This window comes from Phaethon aethereus (genome assembly GCF_964289735.1).
Source record: "Phaethon aethereus genome assembly, chromosome: 8".
Taxonomy (NCBI): Eukaryota; Metazoa; Chordata; class Aves; order Phaethontiformes; family Phaethontidae; genus Phaethon; species Phaethon aethereus.
In genome coordinates, this window is record NC_138584.1 from 4,666,034 (window position 1) to 4,688,304 (window position 22,271).

The 22,271-nt window shown below is 42.0% G+C and overlaps 1 protein-coding gene across 1 annotated transcript in view; it reads right to left on the reverse strand.

The window, feature by feature from the left end:
* Positions 1-22,271, reverse strand: part of COP1 (COP1 E3 ubiquitin ligase) — a gene marked incomplete at its 3' end in the record, with an annotated part of 127,288 nt that overhangs the window by 64,779 nt on the left and 40,238 nt on the right. The window contains exon 12 of the mRNA XM_082002726.1: positions 7,747-7,890. Coding sequence (XP_081858852.1) covers positions 7,747-7,890 — 144 coding nt within the window. The remainder of the gene's footprint in view (positions 1-7,746; positions 7,891-22,271) is intronic.

The following is a 22,271-nucleotide window of genomic DNA, read 5'->3' on the forward strand; positions in this document are numbered from 1 at the left end:
CACTCAGGAAAGGACAAAACCAAAACCTACCAACCTTCCTCCGCAAACTAAAAGAAACATTTAGATGTTTCTGATCAAGAACTGCAATATATATTGCACGGGTTTATATCTTAAACTGAATTAAGTGGCCATGCAAAACTAAATGGCAATTCCACCGACAAACTCTGATCATCAGCAGACAAAACAAGAGCAGCGACACCGCCAAGTCACATTTGCAGCATTCTGGCACTATGCCTCCGCTCTGACTCCCAAAAAAACGTGACAGAGGTAAGAAAATTTGTAATACTTGTTCACCAATTTCTGGACCATCTGGTAGAAAAGCACACCAGTTGGTATGAACTGTGATGCATGTAGCAGAAGCTGAACTGACAGATCCAATTCATGCAGGTCAAACAGCTCTGACACAGTTAACTAGATTACAGTAGCCTTGGGGCTAAGTTTTAACCAACAATATAAACTAGAAGTCTGTGATTCTGTAACTTTTTAGTACTGCTATGGTCAGTGCTGCTACACATTGAAATATGATGTAGATACACAGATACTGACTTTGGGGTATTATACCTTGGCAAATTCTTCGTTCTACTGTACACTTACATCCTGTTTTCCTTAGGAATTTACATACAGAAGGGGAAAAAAATCCTTTTCCTTTAAGGTAGTTAAATAGAAATGCTTATTTTTCAATTAGTTAAATAACAGCAAGCAGCATCGGTGTTCTCCTCCTGACAATGGTCAAACTTAACTTACTGGGGTGTGAGTTTTATAACCACAGAGGGACTATGCATACCAACCACTAATCACAGCTCACCACTATTTAGCTGCGTGGAATCACCATGCTCATCCAAGGTTCTGGAACAGCCAAATAAAAATCTGTTGAGGTTCTTGCCTCCCATTAAGACAAATTTGAAGAAATATGAGGAAGAAATAACATGCTATTGGTGCTTGCATCAGCCGGAAACTTCACGGAGTGATCCAAAAGACTTCCAGCTCCAACTTCCTCTGCCTGCACAAGTTAATCTTTAACTTACAGAAACAAGACAAAGTCGTCCAACAGCAGCGCTTTCTGCAAGCCTCTGCACGATGCTTGGAGAAAACCTTCAGGACACACCTCCCCCAGTGGATCACTGGGAGCTTTCTTTAGAACGGCCAGTACAGAGGGATATTGGATCACACTGCTTTCAACCTGTCAAACACTCCTCCCAGTGTGCACCTCTCTCTACCTATGTTCACACACTTGCACATTCTCTTCTTATAACAGCATCCCTTGGTTTTAAAACTTTGCATTCAGAAACTTAAGAGTTTTATTTACCCAGTGCAAGTCATTGTCTGTAACCAGCAGCTGCTAAGAGGATGGCTGAAGTGATACAGCTCAGGCAATGCTTTCCCTGGTTTCACCTCTTCCAAGATACGTCATTAATTAGACGACGTTAGTGTCCTCAGTCCTTGTAGGTACAAGGGCTGTCCACAAATGTATCGACAAGGAGCAATCATTATGCCAGCTCTACTACTGTTAGGTACTCACACAGAAAAGCAGGTCTTGACAGTGTATGATTTACTAGAAGCTTCATTCAGGGAGGCTCGAGTGGCTCCCTGAGGACAAATGAAGCTGGCAGGCACTGCCCACCAGGACTGTGAAGGTTGCAGCAGTCCAGAGATAACCACATCTGATGTCTGGAGTCTTGTTTCCAGGCAGAGCAGTCAGTCACTGACGGAAGCAAAGAGCCCTAGAGCTACACCACAGTGAGGCTCTGGGCAGGGAGCAGTCTCCAACTAATGGCAGGGAGGCAGACACTGCACTAGACATTCATCAGTTCAAACCTGTTCCCCCTGCCATCTTATCTCCACTCAAGTCAGAGCTTCAGCAGTTTAAGAAAAAAAAAATACTCTGTAAGTTTAGCCATCACACAAGAACTAGAAGAATACAGCCCCAGGGCCAAATATTTATAGAAGGCAGTCTTCTATGTGGATGGCTTTGAGAGCACGTTGGGCAGCATCAGCAGGAGGAGAGGGTCCTAGAGAAAGGCAGACTTGGTGGTGCTGCCCTGGCTGGTTAAGAGGACGGATGCTCTATGTGAGGGGAACACGAGATCCACATCTGACCAGCAGAAAAGAGCTGGGCGCTGCAAGCTGAACTATGAAGAGGATATGAAGAGGATATCACCTAACTGTATCTTGCCAAAAAAAGAAAATCACCCCAAATGATGAAAATTAGGAATTAACTGAGTAGGCAGAAAAATATAAAGGACAGAGTTTAATAGCGCTGCTTGAGATGCGATAGATCTAAGCGTGTAAGAAATACCACGTTTGTAGGCAGAGGCAATAGTTTATCAGATCAATCAATATAGATGGGGAAAAATGAAGGGCTTTTAGGTCTGGCACAGCAGAGATCAAGCTAAGCATTCTGTCCCACTGAAGCCTGACGGTGTTAACAAGGAGTTAACACTCACTTGGAAAGCATTTGTAGGTAGACTGAGAGGGGAAACAGGAACTGACAGGTGAAAAATGTTTAGGGATTTGCAGCCACTAAGTGGTTCAATTAACACCTTTTAAGTCACACACACCATAAATCTTCCATTTTTAAGGAATATGATTAAAAGATCATAGTAAGACAAAAACAATCCTGTTCCAGTTCTCTGCCTCAATTCTCCCCTCACCACCACCCAGCTCTCTCTACAAAGTCTGAAACCAGAGTTTTCTCCTTGACATTGCAGTACCTGAGGCTTCTTTGTAACTTAAATCCTCAAAAGTAACTTGTGTAGAGCACAATTCAGGGATGGGTCAGGTGGAGGGGAGCTCCCTCTCCAGGTAAAGGATGCTTTTTATCAAGGGCTGCCTGCCCTTTGGTTGTATTCTCTGGTATCTGCGATGATGGAGGCCTGAAAGAAGGCTGTCCTGGAGCTGGGACATTACGAAGTTTCTCTTCCATGTGGCTTTCCTGGGACCTACAAAGGGTTGAGAAGCTACTGCCATGCTCCCCTCAGGGGAAGCACTGATCTTACTTCCATGCCCAACACAGGCAATTTTGTTTGAACTTCAAAGACAAACTAGTTTTTTGGGTTCCCTTGAGATGCTATCATGGGTAACAAATCAAGTAACATTCAAAAATGCATGGGGGAGCAAGTTGGAGAAGGGGAAAGGAAAGGACAAAGGTGAGAGACAAAAAAATGCAGCTTACACAGTCCACAAACAGGTTAAGCATCAAAACCCCACAAGCACATAAAAATAACCTTTTGCAGGCAACCTTTAGATGGCCTGCAGTCACATCCAAGGACAAACCGAAGGGTGGAGGCTATGAGATATAATACAAAAAAAGAAAGCCATCTAAGGCTGAGGTAATGCATAATTCAACTCCTTTTAATCCAGCGCTGTGTGAGGCCACCTTTTATTTTAAATACTAGTAGCCGTTATTTTTTCAGTTTTTGCTTTGCTCTTTAATCCAGAAACAGGGCAATAGTTAACACCCCAGAGGTTTACCTTGCCATAAGCTATGATAGCTTTCCTTCCTAGGAGATTAGCCTGGAGAAACTCTGGTTGAAAGCTAATCACCGACCTCTGAAACATTCTCCTCACCTCAGCATCCAATCCAGACACACAGAAATTCTGACCCCGTAAAGATTTATGTGCATCCTTCATTTTATTCAGAGACACAAGCGGGCCAGCACGGTTAGCATTGTCAGTCACGCTGATGTTTCTTTCATGAGCCAGTATTTTTACGCCTGAAATGTCTCAAATCCAGGACCAAGTTACCCAATGTCAGCCACCCCTCTGGCGGCGAGAGTTAAATGGAGTTAAAGCTTTTAATAAGGCACAAACTGCTGTGGTCTGACCTGCTTCCAAGTGCCAAGTGCTTCAGATCCAGTCTATTACCATGAGTCAACCGATGCCCAGTAGTTTTAGGACTGAAGTGTTTTTAAGGGAGTGATCTATTACTGCAAGGAACACCCATGTGAATAACAATGCTAATCAAATACGTCAGAGACGTACAGAATTACATTAACTTTATGAATGTTTTAAAAAAATATTGTTTCTAATCAATCCAAAGAAAACCTTTAGTAGGTTTAAGAGACAAATACTTTTAAAGAAAAGCTTCATCTTACTGCAAAGTGAAACAGTTACTCTGAAAACTGGAATTAATGAAAATTGAAGGTGTATTTTCTTATAACCTGTTTAGTGTTGAACGTTTTCTGCATTGGAAATATGGGCATCCAATACAACCACTCATGAGGTTTTTCAGCATAAAGAGAGCTCATACCTCTGCAAATAGCAAAGGCTCTATGAAGAAAAACACCATACGGCAAATTTTTCCTTAACTTAAACTTAATAGTGAGAACTAACTGCCATTTAAAAAACTGACAGCAATATGCCCATGAACTGCTATTAGGATAGAGCAATCACGCATTTGATTTATTGACACTGAAAAAATGAAAACAATAGAACACTAGCAGCCACCTAAAAAAAACGCCTACTGATGCTTCGTTTTTACTGCAGTTGACTAAACAGATGCAGCTGATTTTGGAGGTTTGTGGTAACATCTATCACTGAAGTACAGCTGCTGCAAACACACAGTGGTGAGCATGCAGAATACTAAACATGGATTTCGAGAGCATGTTTACCTAATCACCCTGGCACATCACCTATTGTAGATTAACGAGGCCTAAAGCCGATTTCTTTTACCTGAACTCCTTATTTTTTTCCCCCTGCAACCTATGGCAAGACAACAAATCTGCCTCTTGAATAAATCAGAAGAGCTGTGGCTCGCTGCTAGCCATTCATCCTCTTCTCGTGCTTTCCCATCTCCTCCTGCGCGAGGGGAGCCGCAGATTATTGTCTGCCATAGCTAGGGACACAGCAAGTCATAATTAGCTCACAGGGTGCTGTTTATAGCTACCGTACAATGCCAGGATTTGTTTCTTGTACTGAAGCTATGAATCTGTAAATGGGATTTTTATGAGGATTTATGTGTCATCTTGTGTTTTTCCTGGAAGCTTATGCCACTGTCGTTGCCGGGGGACACAACGCACATTTACCAGAAACCTGACACACTGACTTCCTCCCTGGTCTTTAAAAATAGGGATGAGAAAGCTCAGCAGATGATGAAAAAAAAGAATGTATTTAAGAAGCAGGTGGGTGTAAAAAAGGGGGTTGGAAAAGAGGAAGAAAGACTCAGCTACAGCTGGTACCAGGGCTCTGCTCCAGCAAAGCCTACAATCCATTACTGCTGGCACGAAGCTCAACCTTTCAGCAGGCGCCCAGCTGGCACACGGCAGAGCCAGGCTGGGCTAGTGCCAGCCCCGTCCCAGGCAAGGGCTTCCCTTCCCGCAGCTGCTCCAGGCCAGCAGACTTGCTCTTGGCCAGCCATGAGTCCTCACGAATGCTGTCACCTGTCTGCTTTTATAAAAGCCCATCAGCGCTGCTGCTCCTCCGAAAGCTGAGTCACCCACGTAACCGCTAACGATTTATGTTCCAGCATCATCGCTCTGAACAAGGTTAACCGGGATCAATTTAGCGTGAGCCTCCCATGACGTGTCTTTGGAAAGCCAAAGCGCCTGCGGACAGACAGCTCCGGCGCCGCGCGAGGGACGTTACATGCAGCGCCAGCGTCACACGCCAGCTTCGGCAGAGAAGACGTGTCACCGAATCCCACCTGCACACAGAGCCCCACACCTCCGCTGCGGAGAGAGGTACCACCCATGTGCCACGGCAGAAATACGTCCGTCTTTGAAAGCTGAAAGGGCACTAGCAGGTAAAGCAAGTCTCTGAAAGAAGCTGCACCTCCACCTAAATTAATATCAACAGCTTTAAGCCAAGGTTTTTTACAAAAAGCAGGCTCCACTTGTTTAGATTTTTTTTTATTGTGATATGGGCACTTTTTCAACATACTGCAATATCTCGTAATGAAATTACAGCCTTCATATATAACTTCTCCCTCAAGCTACGCCACTTCAGAATAGCAAGTTATTACGCTGCTCGACACTGCGCCAGCGAGCCCCAGCACCAGTGACTGGCAGCACAGCTAATGGATATAGCAAGGATGCATGTGACTGACTGCTTAACTTTATTTGTCAAAACCAAAAGCACCCACATGCTGAAGGAAGGTGCCTTGGTGGGGTGCGGGGGGGAGCATTTCTTCAGAGGAATGAGAGAAACTAGGGCAAGGAGGCACCGAGTGTCAGAGGACAATGCATTTAGCATCATCATATCTATATAATGTATATATGCATGAAATTTGAAAAAGAGAAGAAGTCTTGAATGGAAGCGGTGTCTTGTCTGGAGCACAAAGTTGACAAGAGTAACATCACCGACGGTGCTAACGCAGCTCTCCTCACCAGCAGCTGCCGGCGGAGGGAGAACAAACAACTTCCTAACACCTGGCAGGATTGACGGGGTAGATCCCTGTCAAATTGGAAGCAGCAAGTTTGGAAGTTGTCTCAGACAGACAGACAACTACCAAACACGCATTGCTTTTCCCTGGCTAATTAAGGCAAAAGGTATTACTCGACTGCTAGAGGGTTCTCCTGTTATTCTCCTCTTCTCTCCAGAATAATGAAGCTAATGGTCTGAACCCTGCTATGACTCAGGCAAAAAAGGCAAAAACGCTGTACGTTTCACAAGCCCAGCAAAACACAATCTCCACAATCAGCGTGGCTCATCAATATGAACCCCTCAGACTGTTTTTCCCCATCCTGAAAGCCAGTCCCAGGGTCAGTTACATTTACATCTCTTCCTTCATAAAACAGTATTACACAATTCCCAAGAATAATCAGCATGAGTGATACAGGAGTGACTGATCTACCTTAAGAAACATGTCAACTACAAAACTAAGCATGACTTACACTATAAAGTAGGCTTGCAAACGTTATTAATCTTGTTGCACAACATTCTGTTTTCATGAAAGCCGGACTGTTATATAAATGTATTACTTACACTTTCGTGGGTACTGTTTTTAAAATGTAAAGTACCAAATAAAAACAAGTGAGTTGAGAGATGCTGGAGACTTGTATTATAATACTAAATTGGTTTGATTGCCTGTGCTATTTACTTTTGAGCTTTAACAGAATTTTTTAATTAGAACTTTTAAGTTACATTAGCTGGATTCTTTCAACTAAAGTTCTGACGTGGTCTGTATTTCTTTGGTTTAAGTCATTTAAAAAGATAGGTTGACAGTAACGATAGCACAGAAGCAAAATCAAGCAAGGTCTTTTCCCAAGAGCTTGATATTATGAGGCTCAGCAGAACAATACTTCAGGCAGACGTGGGTGCATGGGCAGAGGGTGCAAATGAGGCACATTTCCTGAGGACTAGCAGTCTCTCAGCAGAATGGAAAGGATGTGGTTGATGAGAGAAGACAGCATGAAGGAATCAGTGGCTATTATGAAGAACTGGGCACAGGAGGTACCTTGAGAAAAGCTAAGACTTTACCTGCAGCATATCCACTACTCCAATTTTACTCTCCTTTTAACTGAGTAGGTATCCAACGGCATTTCCAAGGAACACAAAAGCAGTTCACTACCCTATGTCCCTTTCTCCCCCAGGTACGTGGGCCTGCTATTACCTTGGATGAGCCCGGCACACACAAGTAACAGTGCTTGTGACACCCGATCCCACCCAGAGTTCAAAGCAAGCTTTCCATCAGCTCCTGCTTTCTTCCTTTCCCCTCCCCACAATGGATAAAGAAAGCAAAACAGTTGCCGCACATAAACAAGCAAATAGAAAAGGCCCTCGGAGTTCAAATACAAACTCAACGCCTACCTGATTTTGGAATTACAGGTCATTTCATTCTCAGGGTAGTGAATATCCACCGCATCCTGAATGACTGTACCATACTCATAGACTTTAATCTTCTTTGTCACCCCAGCGATGGCAAAGTAGTCACAGTCTCGGTCGAACTCAATACTGAGGAACAAAAGCATAGGTTGAGAACTGTGTAACACAACACATGTACTTACCAGCAGAGTATCTCAGTATGGCAGAGCTGAGAATCGTAATTTGGAGTTAGCAAATACACCGTTCAGAACACTTCAGTCAGACCTGGCACATATACCAACAGCGTGGAGTTCTTACTCTCAGGCACCATTTTCTAAATCCCTCCTAACACACACACGTCCATTTACTGAAATGGACTTTTTGTGGTAGCACAGTCTCCCTCCCACAGCCATCTTTGTTCAGATGCTCTAGAGATTTTCCCGTTCAGCTAAGCCATCTACATTGCATAGTACCCAAACGTCAAAGCTGTCAGTTCACCCTGAAAACATGCTTAACACACAACTGCGTGCTCTATGATCAACGTGCCATGGGATGACCGCCCACTGATTTCTCTTCGTTGCATTGCTGCATCCCTTAGCTCCTATATACAGCAGCTTGGTGAACTTTAAGTGGTAAAGCAGAGCAAACTAGTATTTGTGGAAAAAACCCTTCTAAATTCCCTGAGTAACAACAGAGGGTCAAAACATGTATCATTAGCACTGTAAAAACCACACACGCTGTGACTTCCACTTAGGGTTGCTTGTGGAAACGAGGAACCTTCTTTCTTGAACTGCAGGGCAAGTTTGTAATAGGTATCAATGAAGTTGGAAGTAAAAGCAGTCACCTTATAACAAAGTTAAGCTGCAAATGGGAAAAGCCTGAGGTTGTACATGAAATACATCTGAGAGAAAGGCAGGCAGCAGGTTATAAACAGCTAATGTCATTGCTACCTTCGCAGCTTGGAAGGGCTCGAGAGAAATCTATTAAGACACCTAGCAGGCAGGGAAGTAAACCTGCTTCCTAGAAGAAGCTCCTGCCTGCAGCCTGTGTCACTGCAGGCAGGGCAGGGTGGATGTCCACATACACCTACCTCCTTTCAGAAGCATCAGGCAGAAAGTTTGGTATTCCTCCCACAAAGGGCTTAGGGGTAGCATTTTCCTCGAGTCTCCAGGTTGGTATGGTCAGTAACCAGCTCTCCTCAAATCCCTTGACTAAGCAAGCAATCTACCACTTTGAGAGGTCTCTCTTGGGGTTCCTCCACTCAGTAATTCATTTCAATCTCTGCTGTCCCCATCATGATTTTTTTAAAAAGCCACAGCACTCATGAACCAGGCAGCAAGTTCTGGATGGCAGCAGAGAACAGAGTTTACACTGATCAGGTTTCACATTCATATAGCTTGAAAAATCCTGAGAACAGGGGTATTTAAGGTACCTTTCTACCATCAGAAAGCATTAAACCAATTACAACAAGAGGGGGCTCTTTTGGCTGCCCCCATAGCTATAACAGCTAGCTTTTTCTACCCCTCGACATAGTGAGAAGTTGAAGGCACCACAATGCTTTTGAGGGAAGATAAATTTAAATGCCAGCAGAGTTTTCAAGTCCTTGTGAAGGAGATAGCATCAAGTTATTTTTAAATTATGGAGAGACAGGATTGTTGACATGCAGTCTGACAGTATAAAATAATTCCATGAAACAGCTCGCAACGTGGCCTTTTAACTCAGGCACCTAAACTTCTCTGAAGCAGTGGCAGGAGACCGTCCCACTCATGACTGCTTGCTCAGTAAAGGAGAAACAAGCTAGTCAGGTTAAACCCTCAAAATCACGAGCCTCCAAAAGACAAAGAAAAGGAACATGCTTATGACTGGAGAATAAAGCAAGCCAGTATGCATCTATTTAAATAAAATGGGAGAGGGAAAGGAGTCATCTAAGCCAGACTGCTCTCCCCTGACCCCAGATCTATCCTAGTCTGATCTTTTTATACAAACAGGACGAAAGCACCATTCAGGCCTGTCTCGTCAGCTCACCCTATTCTATGGATGAATTTTTATAATCAAAAGCCTCTATAACAATACAATGGATTTACTTGCACCACAATCTTAATTGAACCGCTGTCTCAGCTCCTGCTCACTGCCCTGTGGATTCAGGTAAAGCACAACTAAACTGATGGCAGCGATTCATCTACTTGGATTCAATTTATACCCTTAGCCTTCTGCTGCTGAAGGAAAAAAAATAATGTATTACAATGTCTGGTAAAAAGCCAAGTTATTAGAACAGAATAGAACCTCTCTCACCTGGGGTGGATTTGCTTCTCTAGCATTAATTTCTTTTTTTTTTCTAAATAGAGACATGCTGTAGACATAACAAATGAGTATTTCAGTATGTCTATAAGAGTTAACACATCATTAAAAAAATAAAAAGCATCAACCAGAGAAATTGATTGTCAGACCTGCAACCTTCAAACAGCATCAAAGACACTGCAGGGAGAAAAAGGCTGCAGAAATAAACCACCACCTGTACAGATGTTCGTTGGCTGCGAGAGAGGCGGGCAAACCCAACACAGCAAGCCCACCGCACACTCGTGCCTTGGCCTCCATCACCTATGCACAATCCTGGTACAAGAGTTTTCACTTCCTGCCAGCAGGCTTTTAGTACGGGATTGACAAAGAAAAATACGAACAATCTAAGCAGCTAATCAAGTGAGTTATTTATTATATAAAACTATTCCTAATATTTGCAAAACCCCGCTTCCCCCTGGATTAATCAGGATTAGGACAAACAGCTCACCTGCATAGCAACAGTTATTTTCATGCTTTTTCCTACAAGCCTTCTAAAAACATTTAGTATTAAGCAAGGCTTATTTGCATTTAACTAGCTCGATGGTATTCCTGTCACTGCTTGAAGTCTTTGTTTCACTGTAAGCACTTGCTTATGCACAAGTTTATCTATATGAAAATTTGCAAGAGAACTTAGTTTTATTTTGTCAAAAGACACAACAGGGCCAGCTCTGAAGAACACTAATATTCTGGTTTGCAGGTGATACATTTCTACAGGCAAAGTGAATTAGTTATTAGCACAATGATAACATGCAATAGAGTAATAGGAAATACTTTATGCTTTTTGTCAAAAAGGCCATCGAGTCAAGAGATAAACCAGCTAGACAACAGCATCCACTTCCCTTGTGATGAGAGGCACAGAGCCACTAGTGAGCCAAAGCAACACATAAAACATGCGTGCAATGGCTATTTACATCCTGCTAAAATAAGAGCAGTGTGTTTTGGTAGCACTATTTTAAGTAGACTTAACATGGGACTGACAGTGCAGGCTTTCACCATCTCAGAGGGCAGATGGAACACCAACTGTCTGTGTGCTAACAAACCTACCTCAGTCCTAGCATGAAGCAACTTCCTCTAGACATGGAAGACCATATTTTCATTTTTTTAAGGAAGCACTGGAGGTGAGCCATATTTTAAATCATTTCAATATCCAGTGAAGTTCCCTTTTGGACTAGCAGTGGTCCTTGCTCCTCAAAGATGTGCATCTCGGAAACAATTAGCAATTGTCTTTTTTTTGTTAACCTACTTTTAAACTCCACATTTCTGAAGAGCAAAGACTAGCTGCATTTTTATAAGGAATCTTTTGAGGACACAAAAACTCCTGGATATTTGAAAAAGATTTATAAACAGAATTACTTATAAATTACAAAGTGAAAGGAACTGATTGTTTTGTTCTAGGGAAAATAGAAGAGACATCTCCAGTTCCCAAGTCACTGTTTTTTTTTTTTTCTTAAGAAGTTAATTACCAGTGTCCTACGGAAAAACCACTAAGAGCTGCTAGAAAGTAAACACATTCTCAAGGGTTCTGGTTGCTCTGCTGCTTATCTTTATTCTCAATCTGTGAGATTATAAATCAATTGCTTTATTTAATGTTAAAACCTATGACCTTGGAGAGCACTTGTAGCTAACAAATGGAATTACAAAATAAATTGGCTTCTGAAGCTTGGCTTGTTGTTGAGGGTAGAGCAGTGGGGAAACAGTACAGCATGCATATTTACCCGCTCTATTGTATAAAGCCTTGGTACACTCGCATCCTGATGGTGCCTGCAGTTCTCCACACCCCAGGAGAACATATATAGATGGGCCACTAAATTGGTTAAAGGAATGGAGCAGCTACCTTACCGTAAGGGTTACGAACAAGGTAACAGCAAAACTGGTGTTCAACAAGTCACTCCCCACTAGAACTAGGAGGCACTCACCAGAAGATTGATTTGGGACAGATGAGGGTTTCCCCCCTCCCAGTCACACTTTGAAAACCACACACACATTCCAGGTACTTACTCCTGCAAGACATGATGGTGGCAGAGAGACAACAGTAATCCATGCACAACTGGTCCATACCCGATATTAACAGAAATAAACACAAATATACCCTTTAGTATCCCTGATGTAATGACCGTGGATGCTGGGAGGTTGCAAGACAACAACTCTACAGGCAGTGACCACGTTGGCAAGCTCTGTGGTCTTCTGCAGGGACAGCATGGGGCTAGGTGCCCTCCAAAACTGACCCTTGGGGCAGCTCACACTGCACCTGACATTGCAGCTGTAAAGGCCCCAGGAGTCAGACTGGAGGCGCACCTAGCCCAGTGAGTTTCCATGAGAAATGGGTACGTGCTACATCTACTCCTCCAAATCAGAAGCAGGGATGGGGTTGCATTTAACTGCATGTACCTTTAACTGCATCACTAGTTACAGTTAAAGGTCCACAGACAACTGCTCCTCTCTCCTTTCTATACACACACTCTACAATTGCTACTAAAATCATAAATGCCTCAGCTGTGACCTGGTAACAAAATCTGTGACCATAGGAGTTGCCATTTCCACAAAGTAGATGACTCAGTCCCTCATGGGACTATATATATTTTTTTTTTCCTCCCAGAATATCTATACCAAAGCCTTTCAATTCTCCTTCTACCCAATACGGTGCTGTTTCGATTTCTGTATCTCTAACCCCAACTCCTGTCTTGCTGTAGCCCCATATTTAATTGGAACATGGATATATTGTTTGCAGTTTTGGGGGACTTAACTGGTGGGAAGGAGGAGAGAAAACAGCAGCTTTTGCACTTACATTTCCTTAAAGTCTTTTCTCACTTTGTGCTTCCACTCCCTGGCCTCCAAGGGATACCCTGGCACTTCTAACAATCCCAAGTCCCACTGTTGTATAGCCTGGTTGCCTATTTCCAGTGCCCACTTTGAGGCATCAAAGTCAAACATTAGAAATTTACGTTACAATCCAACACCACGACCACCACTGCAGACTGTTCAGCACCTGGGACCAATACAGAAATTGGTATTAATATCACATACCTGAGAGACTGTTTTTACAGCAGACTGATATTTTAAGGCAAAGTAATTAGTGTCACTAAGCATGCACTAGCATACTAATTTGTAGTTTTTAAAAACAAAGCTATATTCAGGCACAGGATGCTGCTATTACAGCACTTGGATTTTGTGCTCCAACCCAAAAGTCTATATTCTGCCACATATAAAAACAAAGGCTACTGAGACAGTGTATGAAGTTTCAGTATCAAAAGATTGTTTTGCTAAAGGTGTGAGTGGCTGAAGTTAAAAACATTGGGTGGTTTGGGTTTTTTTGTTTTTAATAAAGCAACAGTTGCATTAGTTACTCCTTACTCCAAAGCAACCACCTAAATAAGGTCAATGCTGCTATTCCAAAGTCCTTTACTGGTGCCAACTGGACAAGGATAGACCACTGCTGGTTGAATATATTCCCTGACTCAAACCCCAGTGCTGTTAAATGTTTTCCAAAAATACGAACTGAGCAAGCATACCACAATCCCAGGCAGGTTATTGCAATCTCTACTCAGGAAGGACTACTTAAAAAAAACCCCGTTGATTCTCTAGACATATAGCATATGGATAGATAAATTAATTGTACAAACGAGACTCTTAAATACATTTCTGTCAGAGAGCAAATACCCTCATCCCTAAGAATCATATTAATTTGGGCTAGATGTGACCCCCAGATTGCCAGAAAATTGCTGGATTTGCCCTCTAATCAAGGGTAAAATTGTCTTGGCTACTATAATTATGGCCTCTCACTGGATCAGATTCAAGTCTAATGGAAGTCTAATGAAAACCATGGGACAGAGTACCCCAAGCTATTCCAGTTTGACCCCATTCCTTGGAGTTGTTTGGGATATTCCAGCTCCAGGATCATCAGCACCAGCTCCCGTTGAATGCACCTTGAGTACCTTCCCCTGCCATCATACCTCCTCCAGGCTTCAAACATCCAATGGGAATACGCTCCCCCTAAGCAAATCTCTATTTGAAGTATAAAAAGACAACTCTAGAAAGTCAGCTCTGTGTGTTGACTATCTTCCCCCACTGCCCCGCTGGAAAAACAGCCAGGGAGAGACACTATAGCAGTTCACTGAAGCCTGCACTGCACAGAAGGGTGGTCCTCAGCTTTGGGCTCCCTTAGGAAGACATTATTGCACCAGTCATGCTGCAGTCACACTTTCAGCTTCTTTCTTGCAGCCACAGTAGCCTGGAGTTTTATTTGCTCCATTTGAAGAAAGGCATAAAAAGATACTACGTTGACAAAGTAATGTCATTAGACCTAGTTCCAGGCCCACTTCATGCTTACAAAAATCCTTTTAAGCATAATGAAATGCCATCAGTTCTAACAGAGACCACTTAGCAATACTCTCATTCCATAAAGAGCGTGTTTAAAGGAGAATATTAAATCTGAATCAAAAAGGCTTGGTGGGCTTAGTTCCATCTCACAGCTCTGAAATCAAAACCAACATGCTGCATCATCAGTAGATAAAGCAGAGTAATTTTTTTTAATCCCAATGAGAGAATATACTATGCTACAAGAGATTAATTATGCCTCCTGCAATAGCTCAACTTTCAGAACCAGGATTGCCTCTACTTTGGAAGGAAGCAAGGGGAAGTGACCCTGACCCTCATCTCCTCTAAAATACAACACAAAATCTCCCAGGAAGCCATAGCAGACTTCCAGCCTCGTCTATAAGACTCTATAGCTAAAGACAACCTTTCTACTGCATAAGGTTTTTTTCATACACATATTCAAGGGAACCTGGCTTAATTATCACTAATTATGAGAAAACCTATAGGGAACTACTGAATTTTGCAAGCAACCTAACATAAAGCATATTGATAAAAAGCCACTTTACTGCTTGGCGATGCTCTTCTGCATGCTGAAGAGAAGATAACGACAATCCCAGGGTTTATATGCCACATACACAGAAGTACAATGAGCCAAAGCTGTTGCAAACAACTACCATGCAAGTTAATGAGGATTAGGTTCAGTTTTTCCACAAACACCATTTTAAATAAGCTAAAGTAGGGAAATGTTAACTAAAAATGCCAACAGTTAAATGCAGAATGTTTCTTATGACACTATTTAAAATTCAAGCCAAATTATCAGTCTGCCTGCTGTAATATTTCGGGTAACCTATCTATATTTGAAAACCAGGATCTGCCATTTCTCCCAGCTGGCCTGATACACAGTAGATTACTAACAGCTCTGACAGTAGCAGGAGCACAGCCTTAATGTTAGAAAACACTAAGGTGGAAGACATTTAAGTCTCCAAACATATTCAGTTGCCTTCTTTCTGCATTGAAGCTTGGGAAACATTTCCAGAAAGCCCAAGCTGTATAAGGAGCAGGTTGGAGTTGCAAGGTTGTTGGCACAGCAGTACCATCTTATCAGGATTATGCCATTAAGTTGGAAGGAACTCAATCAGTTGTGATAGACATTGAAGTACCTTCTAAATAACGTCTGAATTCAATAGCTTGCGAGCTTGTTTTCGAGACACCACATTTATTACTACACCAAAGATTTTGTTTCTTCAAAACTGGGCATGGCATCTGCCGACAGGGCTGAAGGAGCAGGGGAACAAATACACCTGAGAGTTCAGCACAGGAAACCTCCATCAATACTGGGACTGTAAACACAGTCTATCCATAGGCTCCCAATTCATGATTCCATGATTCCTCCATGATTTAGCTGCCGCAGCTGAAGACATTTCTGTCTCCAGCTGACCACGATGCCAGAGGTCCCATTTCTCAGAACAAATCATCGTCCAGCCCTGTGCCCCAGTACACAGCCTGCCATATTATTAACCCAAGCTTCCAAATTTGCCCGACACCATCATCAGCTCTTCTGCCAGACACCCCACAGCAGAGCATCAGGAGGGACAGGTGGAAACAGTTACCTCTTTAGGAACCTCAGCTCAATCCAACAGGCACCACAAGTCAGGGCACCAGCATTCACAAAGATTGAGCCCACACACTGCAGATGAGCTGTTTCAAGGAGCCAAAGAATAGGCTGGGGAAGTCAATGCCAATGGTCCTGCTGCCTGGTGATGATTAAAAATGCCATTTGAAGCACTTTTGATCTGACTGCCAGATTTGTTTCAGGAGATTGTTTTGATGGAGTTTTGAATCTTTTTCGGTCAGTATTTTGTATGCTATCCTCAAACTATTCTTTAGAAAAAAATAAAGGTACCTATAAATACCCTTAATTTCACACAGTCTCATATAGAGAAACTTGTCATGACTTTCACCTTCATTTGCACAAATGTATACACACACTTGTATATAATCCTGTAAGAACTTTAGTGTCACTTCCTAACTTACTCTACAAAACACCTATGCAGCATATAAATCCCAAACATCTGTCTTAGAATCTGTATTTATTAATACAGACAGTATCAATAATCATTAACTCAAGCCTCTTCTCCAGGCTGAACTGCTTGTAAGGTTTTTTTTTTTCCTCAGAGCTGTTTAAGCCCACACCATGCATCTTTGCATACCTTAACACAACACCTCAGTACATTTTTTTTCAAATACCTACCATTTAACAGACTAACTCCTCTAGTCAGCAAGGAAGGAGCAACAAAAAAAATCCAAAGGCATGCTAATACTTTTTGGATAATGACCTCCTACCAAATTCAGGCATTTCCAACAAATATGGCTAGAGAATTAAAAGAACACTGTAATAAGCCACAGAAATTCATGTTCTATTAATAAACAAGCTTGATTCTTCAAGCAGACACAAAAATTCACTGTATCAACACAGTATCAATAGTATTGAAAGCTACTATAAAATTTTGGGGGATTAAGGGAAATCTGTCTTTGCCTTTTACAAATACTGTTGGCATGGAAGTTCTGCGTATAAGATGTTGTGAAACCACAGCTTTCATGGCTTTCAAGTCCAACTCCTGAGGCCAAGGTACAGCACTGCCGCCTGATGACAGCCATTATTACATGATCATCAGGAGGAACAGAAGGGCAGCTACCTGCAGCCTCACAGAGAAGATCTTTATCCTGATCAATCAAGAAGGGGTGGATGCAATGATGCAATTCAACTTCCACATGGTACCATCCTCCTACCCAGAACATTAATCTCTCCAAGAACATTCCTGACACTGCATCCTGACAGCATCCATTTTAAGTTCTTGCACTTTTACAAAGCCTCTCTTCAAAAGAAGCCCAGTCTTATTCTACTAAACACAATCCTGTTTAAATTAACCCCCATTTGTAAGTGGGGGAGCCCAAAGTTCATAGGAAGTGAATTCACTTTGCTCTATATCTGGCAAAACCATGTAAGGACATTGCTTTTCCTTAAAACCTAAGGCCAGAGGAAGGTGCTCAGCAGAAAGTCAGGGACAGAACCTCAAGTTTCTAAAGAGCTGATCATGTAGCTTTATCACAAGAGTACAGTCCCAAGACTTGCAGGTCTGTAGTCCAATACCCTGCTCAGGGCAGGGGCAGCTCTTTGGTCAGCCCAGGTTGCTCAGGGCTTTCTCCAGCCAGCTTTTTAATACCTCTGAGGATAGAGCTTGCACAACCTCTTTGGGAAGCCTGTTCCAATGCTGGACTGCCCCACACCGCAGCCAGTGACCACTGCACAACATTTGCCAAGAAATGGAAATGGCTTACTTAAACTGCACAAATCTCTTCAAGACATAAAAAAGACATGAAAATCATTGTTTAATACATTTAGTTTAAAAGCCAATTCCCAAATTCATCAAAAGACTCTTCAATACTTTTAACAGACCATTTATAGAAATTCACAAAGTTTAAATCAAACTAAAAAACTCATCTAATGATCTGCAGATAGAGACAGGTTTGAAGTACTAAGAGAGCTTAATAGGAAAAAGATCTTCCTACTACCAAACAGTCTGAAATTACTAGGGGAAAAAAATGAGGTCCCACTGGTGGCCATGCAACTTCCATTCATTAACTTCTTTCTTTCAAGTTTTTTTTACCTCTAAAAGTAAAAACAAAAGTTCTCTCTCTACAGCATGACCGCAGCGACCAGAAGGTTTACTTTTCAGGTCAAGGCTGGAGATACAAGCAGACATTGCTCTTTTCTGATTTCAGAGTCCCTTTTGGTACTAGCAGCCAGTCCTGAGGACTTGACATTGGAGTTGGGAATGTTTCTGAACTCTGAATTCAGAGATCTGAACTGACATCTGTATAACCCTTCTGCTGGGTACAAGTCACATTTTGTTTCTGCTCAAGGGATCCAGACCACAATTATGTGCTAGGAAATATATCAGTTCCGCACTCCAGAGAGAGAAGAGAAAATAAGGGAACAGTTCAGTACTTTACTCAGCTCTAATTAAACAAAATCCCACTTCAGCCCCAGACCACCGCTGGTCTACAGGCCAAAACCTCAGATGAAGTAAGGTAGAATATGCACAAACTTCAAGTAGATTCAGGGTATTATACTTCCAAGTTTCCTCAGCCACTCTGCAGTTCCAGTCTCCTTATCCAAGTATTTCTCTCTTCCTTCTAGTTGTGGGAACAATCCAAATAGGACAGATCCATCCACAGTTTTGAGCTGTCACTTGTAAATAAGAGTCCATTTAAAAAATCATCAATTTAACAGACTATAAGAAAAAAAATCAGCCCTCCTCATTTCTCATGTTCTCAAGGAGCAGCATCTACTCTACTCTGAAACATAATCCTGTGAAAGATAAACCCACTTACATTTCTTCCATTTATCTTTACCACCAAGATAGAAGCACTGCTGATCACAAACTTAATAAAATGGCTCATCTAATCCTAGCCAGCCCAGGTCATTTAAAAAAAAGGCGGGGGGGTTGGGGAACGGCTTGTTATGGTGGGCATAGAACTAAAAGGTACCTTGTTAAAAGACCAGATACGAGAATTTAGATGGACAAGTAATTGTAGTCTAAAGTAAAAAGGGAACAAAAAAATTGAACCATTCTATGAACAGATGGAAAACATGCTCTTAATGGATGTTTTTTCTTTTAAGTTCACCTTTGAAGAAAGGATTTCAGGTCATGTTACTGAAAGGATCAACACACAAAAAAAAAAAGATCTTGAAACAGACTTAATTGTACTGTTTGAATGCTAAGAGCAACCTCTTCATACTGGTTCATTACTTAAAGGCAATCAAATACGTAGAATGGAATGACTCCGAATGCAAGATCCAGTTTTTGACCATTGTCTAAAGATTCCACAGATGAGTTGAGTAAGGTTTCAGCAAACAAAACACAAGTTATTTATTTCTCTCTCTGTACATCACTACACCTTTAGATAAATATAGTCTTGGCTAGCCAAACCCCTTCAGATGTCATTAAGACCTTTCAGAGAAATGGTAAGCTAATGCAGAGAATTTGAAGTCTGAGCAGATGGCAACAACCCACACCATTTGCCCCCAAAGCTCAGGCCCTCTGGGATTGACATACTCATGTTTCCAGCCGACCTGGGAGCCACCCAGCAGGGAGAACCAGCTTTCTGCTAAGCAGGTTTCAGAAAGACATCTTGCTGTAGCCTATTTCATGGATTTTTCCAGGTTTTTTTTTTTACATATGAAAGACTGCCACATTATTCTCTGAAGGCCTCTGACAGTGCTAAAGCAATTTTCTACATAAATCATTGCAATGCTAACGCTGCAGTTTACAGACTCATCTTTAAAAGAAAGCCTTTACTATTTACTGCCACAGCAAGTGAAGAGGAAAGTTAAGCTCTGACGACTGCTCTGTTTGGGGGCATAATAAATGGAAAATTTATTCCTTGGCCCAATTCTAACAGAACTTAATATACTTGTGAAAACCATGTAAATACTTTGAACTTAAGAGAACAGAGCGCATTAAAAAAACATCTAGTATATTGAGGTACACGTACATTCATATCACAAGCATGCTGAAAGTCCCCCGATGTCAAAGTGAAACCGAGCAACCTGCAATTGCAAAGCCTTGAACGTGTTTTCACTGAACATCTTTCTCTGTTAATGTGTTTTTCTTGAAGCAAATAAGGGAGGGCGGGGAAGAAAGGTTGTAAATTTTGCTTGTGAGCCTGTTTCGAAGCAAGGTAAGGACTGGGATTACAATTGTGCTTGCATGTGCTTTTCTAAATAAGGTTGTACGCCCATGATGGAAGATGCACAGCTTAGGTACCAGCCCCGCATCGGTCCCACACCCGCAGCCCCTCGCTGCCGGCACCGCAACCGGCGGCTGCCACCGTGCGGATGCTGCACGGCCACCGCAGAGCTGCCAGCCCAGCAAGGGTCCCTCGGGCAAGCGCCCTGCCAGGCTGGGGAAACCTGCAACTGGAGAGCACAGCGTTGGCTTCTCCCTTCATCCCAAAAGGCAACTGGAGCCTTCCTAAATATTTCATCAGAATTTTTATAGTAACACAACATTCATAGTATTGTTTACGGTCTTCTATTAGTCCTGAAGAAGTCCAGACACTCATAAACAAGGTTGTGGCAAGGCACTCAGGAGAGTACTGGTGCTGCTCAGTTTCAGGTTTTTCTCAGTCTGTTTCTATACACTCTTTAATTACACTTTTCATCTCTTATCATAAATCCACTTCTAGTTCCCTTCTAAATAAACATCAAGGTTTTGCAGATAAGGAACATATTTCCATCTTTTTCCTTTGCAAACAAAGCAAATACATCTTAAAAACCACTTTAATTAAGCCAGTGGATCTTTTGGAGTCCAGTGTGAACATCATGTAGGGTGAAAGCAATGCAAGCCAAACACTTTTGTATTCTGTCTATTTGTTTCAAAAAACAAACTGCTGTTACAAACTACATTAAGTAGAAGGAAGTTTAACTTCTGGTCAATTCTACTTTTACTCTTAAGTATACTTAAAATATCCCTTTAAAATACTTTCTAAAAAAATTTATGAGGATTCCTTACTTATTAACCGTATATTTGCTTTGTATTTAAATGCATTTGTCTCAACAGCTACACAGCAAGACTTACTTTTTGGCATTTCACCAGTGCTTCCTACTGCATGCCCAGGACCACCTTTAGAAATCAGCGCAGTGGACCAAATAAACAATAAAGCTTTTCACAGCATTTAAAAAATAAAAACCGTAAGCTTTTAAAGTGCCCTAATAATTAATATGGCCCATCCGTGGGTACCTAAAAGCTGCTCTTTTATTATCTTAAGCTGCCATCACCAAGACACACACCTCATTTAGCTTCACAGACTCTCTCCGAACTTGAGCCTATTAATTTGGATGAAGAACAATGGTGAACACAGAAAGTGTGTTGGCCAAAGAACAATGGCGAACACAGAAGGGTGATGGCCAACACATACTATATGTAAACTCTTGATTAACAAGTTCAAACTTCAAAGGAACTGTTTGGATAGCCAGAAGCTAACAAGAGTTACAGCAGCAGCACATTCAGTAGCCCTGCTTTCCCAAAGCACGTAAAGGACACACTCAGATGTGAAGAGTCTTACTCAGCCCACATACTAAAACCCCTAAAAATTTCTTAAATGCTTTGATAAATAAAAAGCATGAGCAGGGGAGAACGTTGAGTTGGAAACCAAGTTATTTCTCACTTCAATGCATTTAACTACTGATTCTAGCACTGGCTTGGAGGGAGGCCCCACAGTATCTTCATTTTAACAACAGTTACACATATACTTTTCAAACATATATTTCACCCAAGAATTATAATGCCTTCAAAACAGGAGCAAGATTTACTGTCCTTCCAGCATTCTCTAACCAAAAATGCTGCTCTTGCAGAATGTCAAGGAGAAGAAAGGGCAAAAGAGCAAAATCCAATCCATGCTGGTTGGTAGCTGAGGAAGTTTCTCTACATTGCAGTGAGATTCCCATCTGCATTTCATTGCAGCTAGTGTGAACCCAATCAGTGCAGGTTAAATATACGTCAGATCAGTGATTATTGTGTTCTGACCTCTGTGGCTACATCGGACATTATACATTCCTGCTACATATTGCAGTAGTTAAGGAATCAATGCCGCTTTAAAAAAAAGAAGTATTCTATGCTACACATGTCTCCATTTCTTCACATAGTGCAAATTTCTTGAAGTCTTCCAACAAACATTCAAGCTGTTCTGTCACTGTCCAAATGGCCCCTTCGTAAGGCATTAGATCAAGACTCAGAAAAACCCAAGTTCAATTCGTCGTGTCATTGTAACATTTCTTTCAAGACCTTAAGTAGAGCCACTTTGGATCTCCTGCT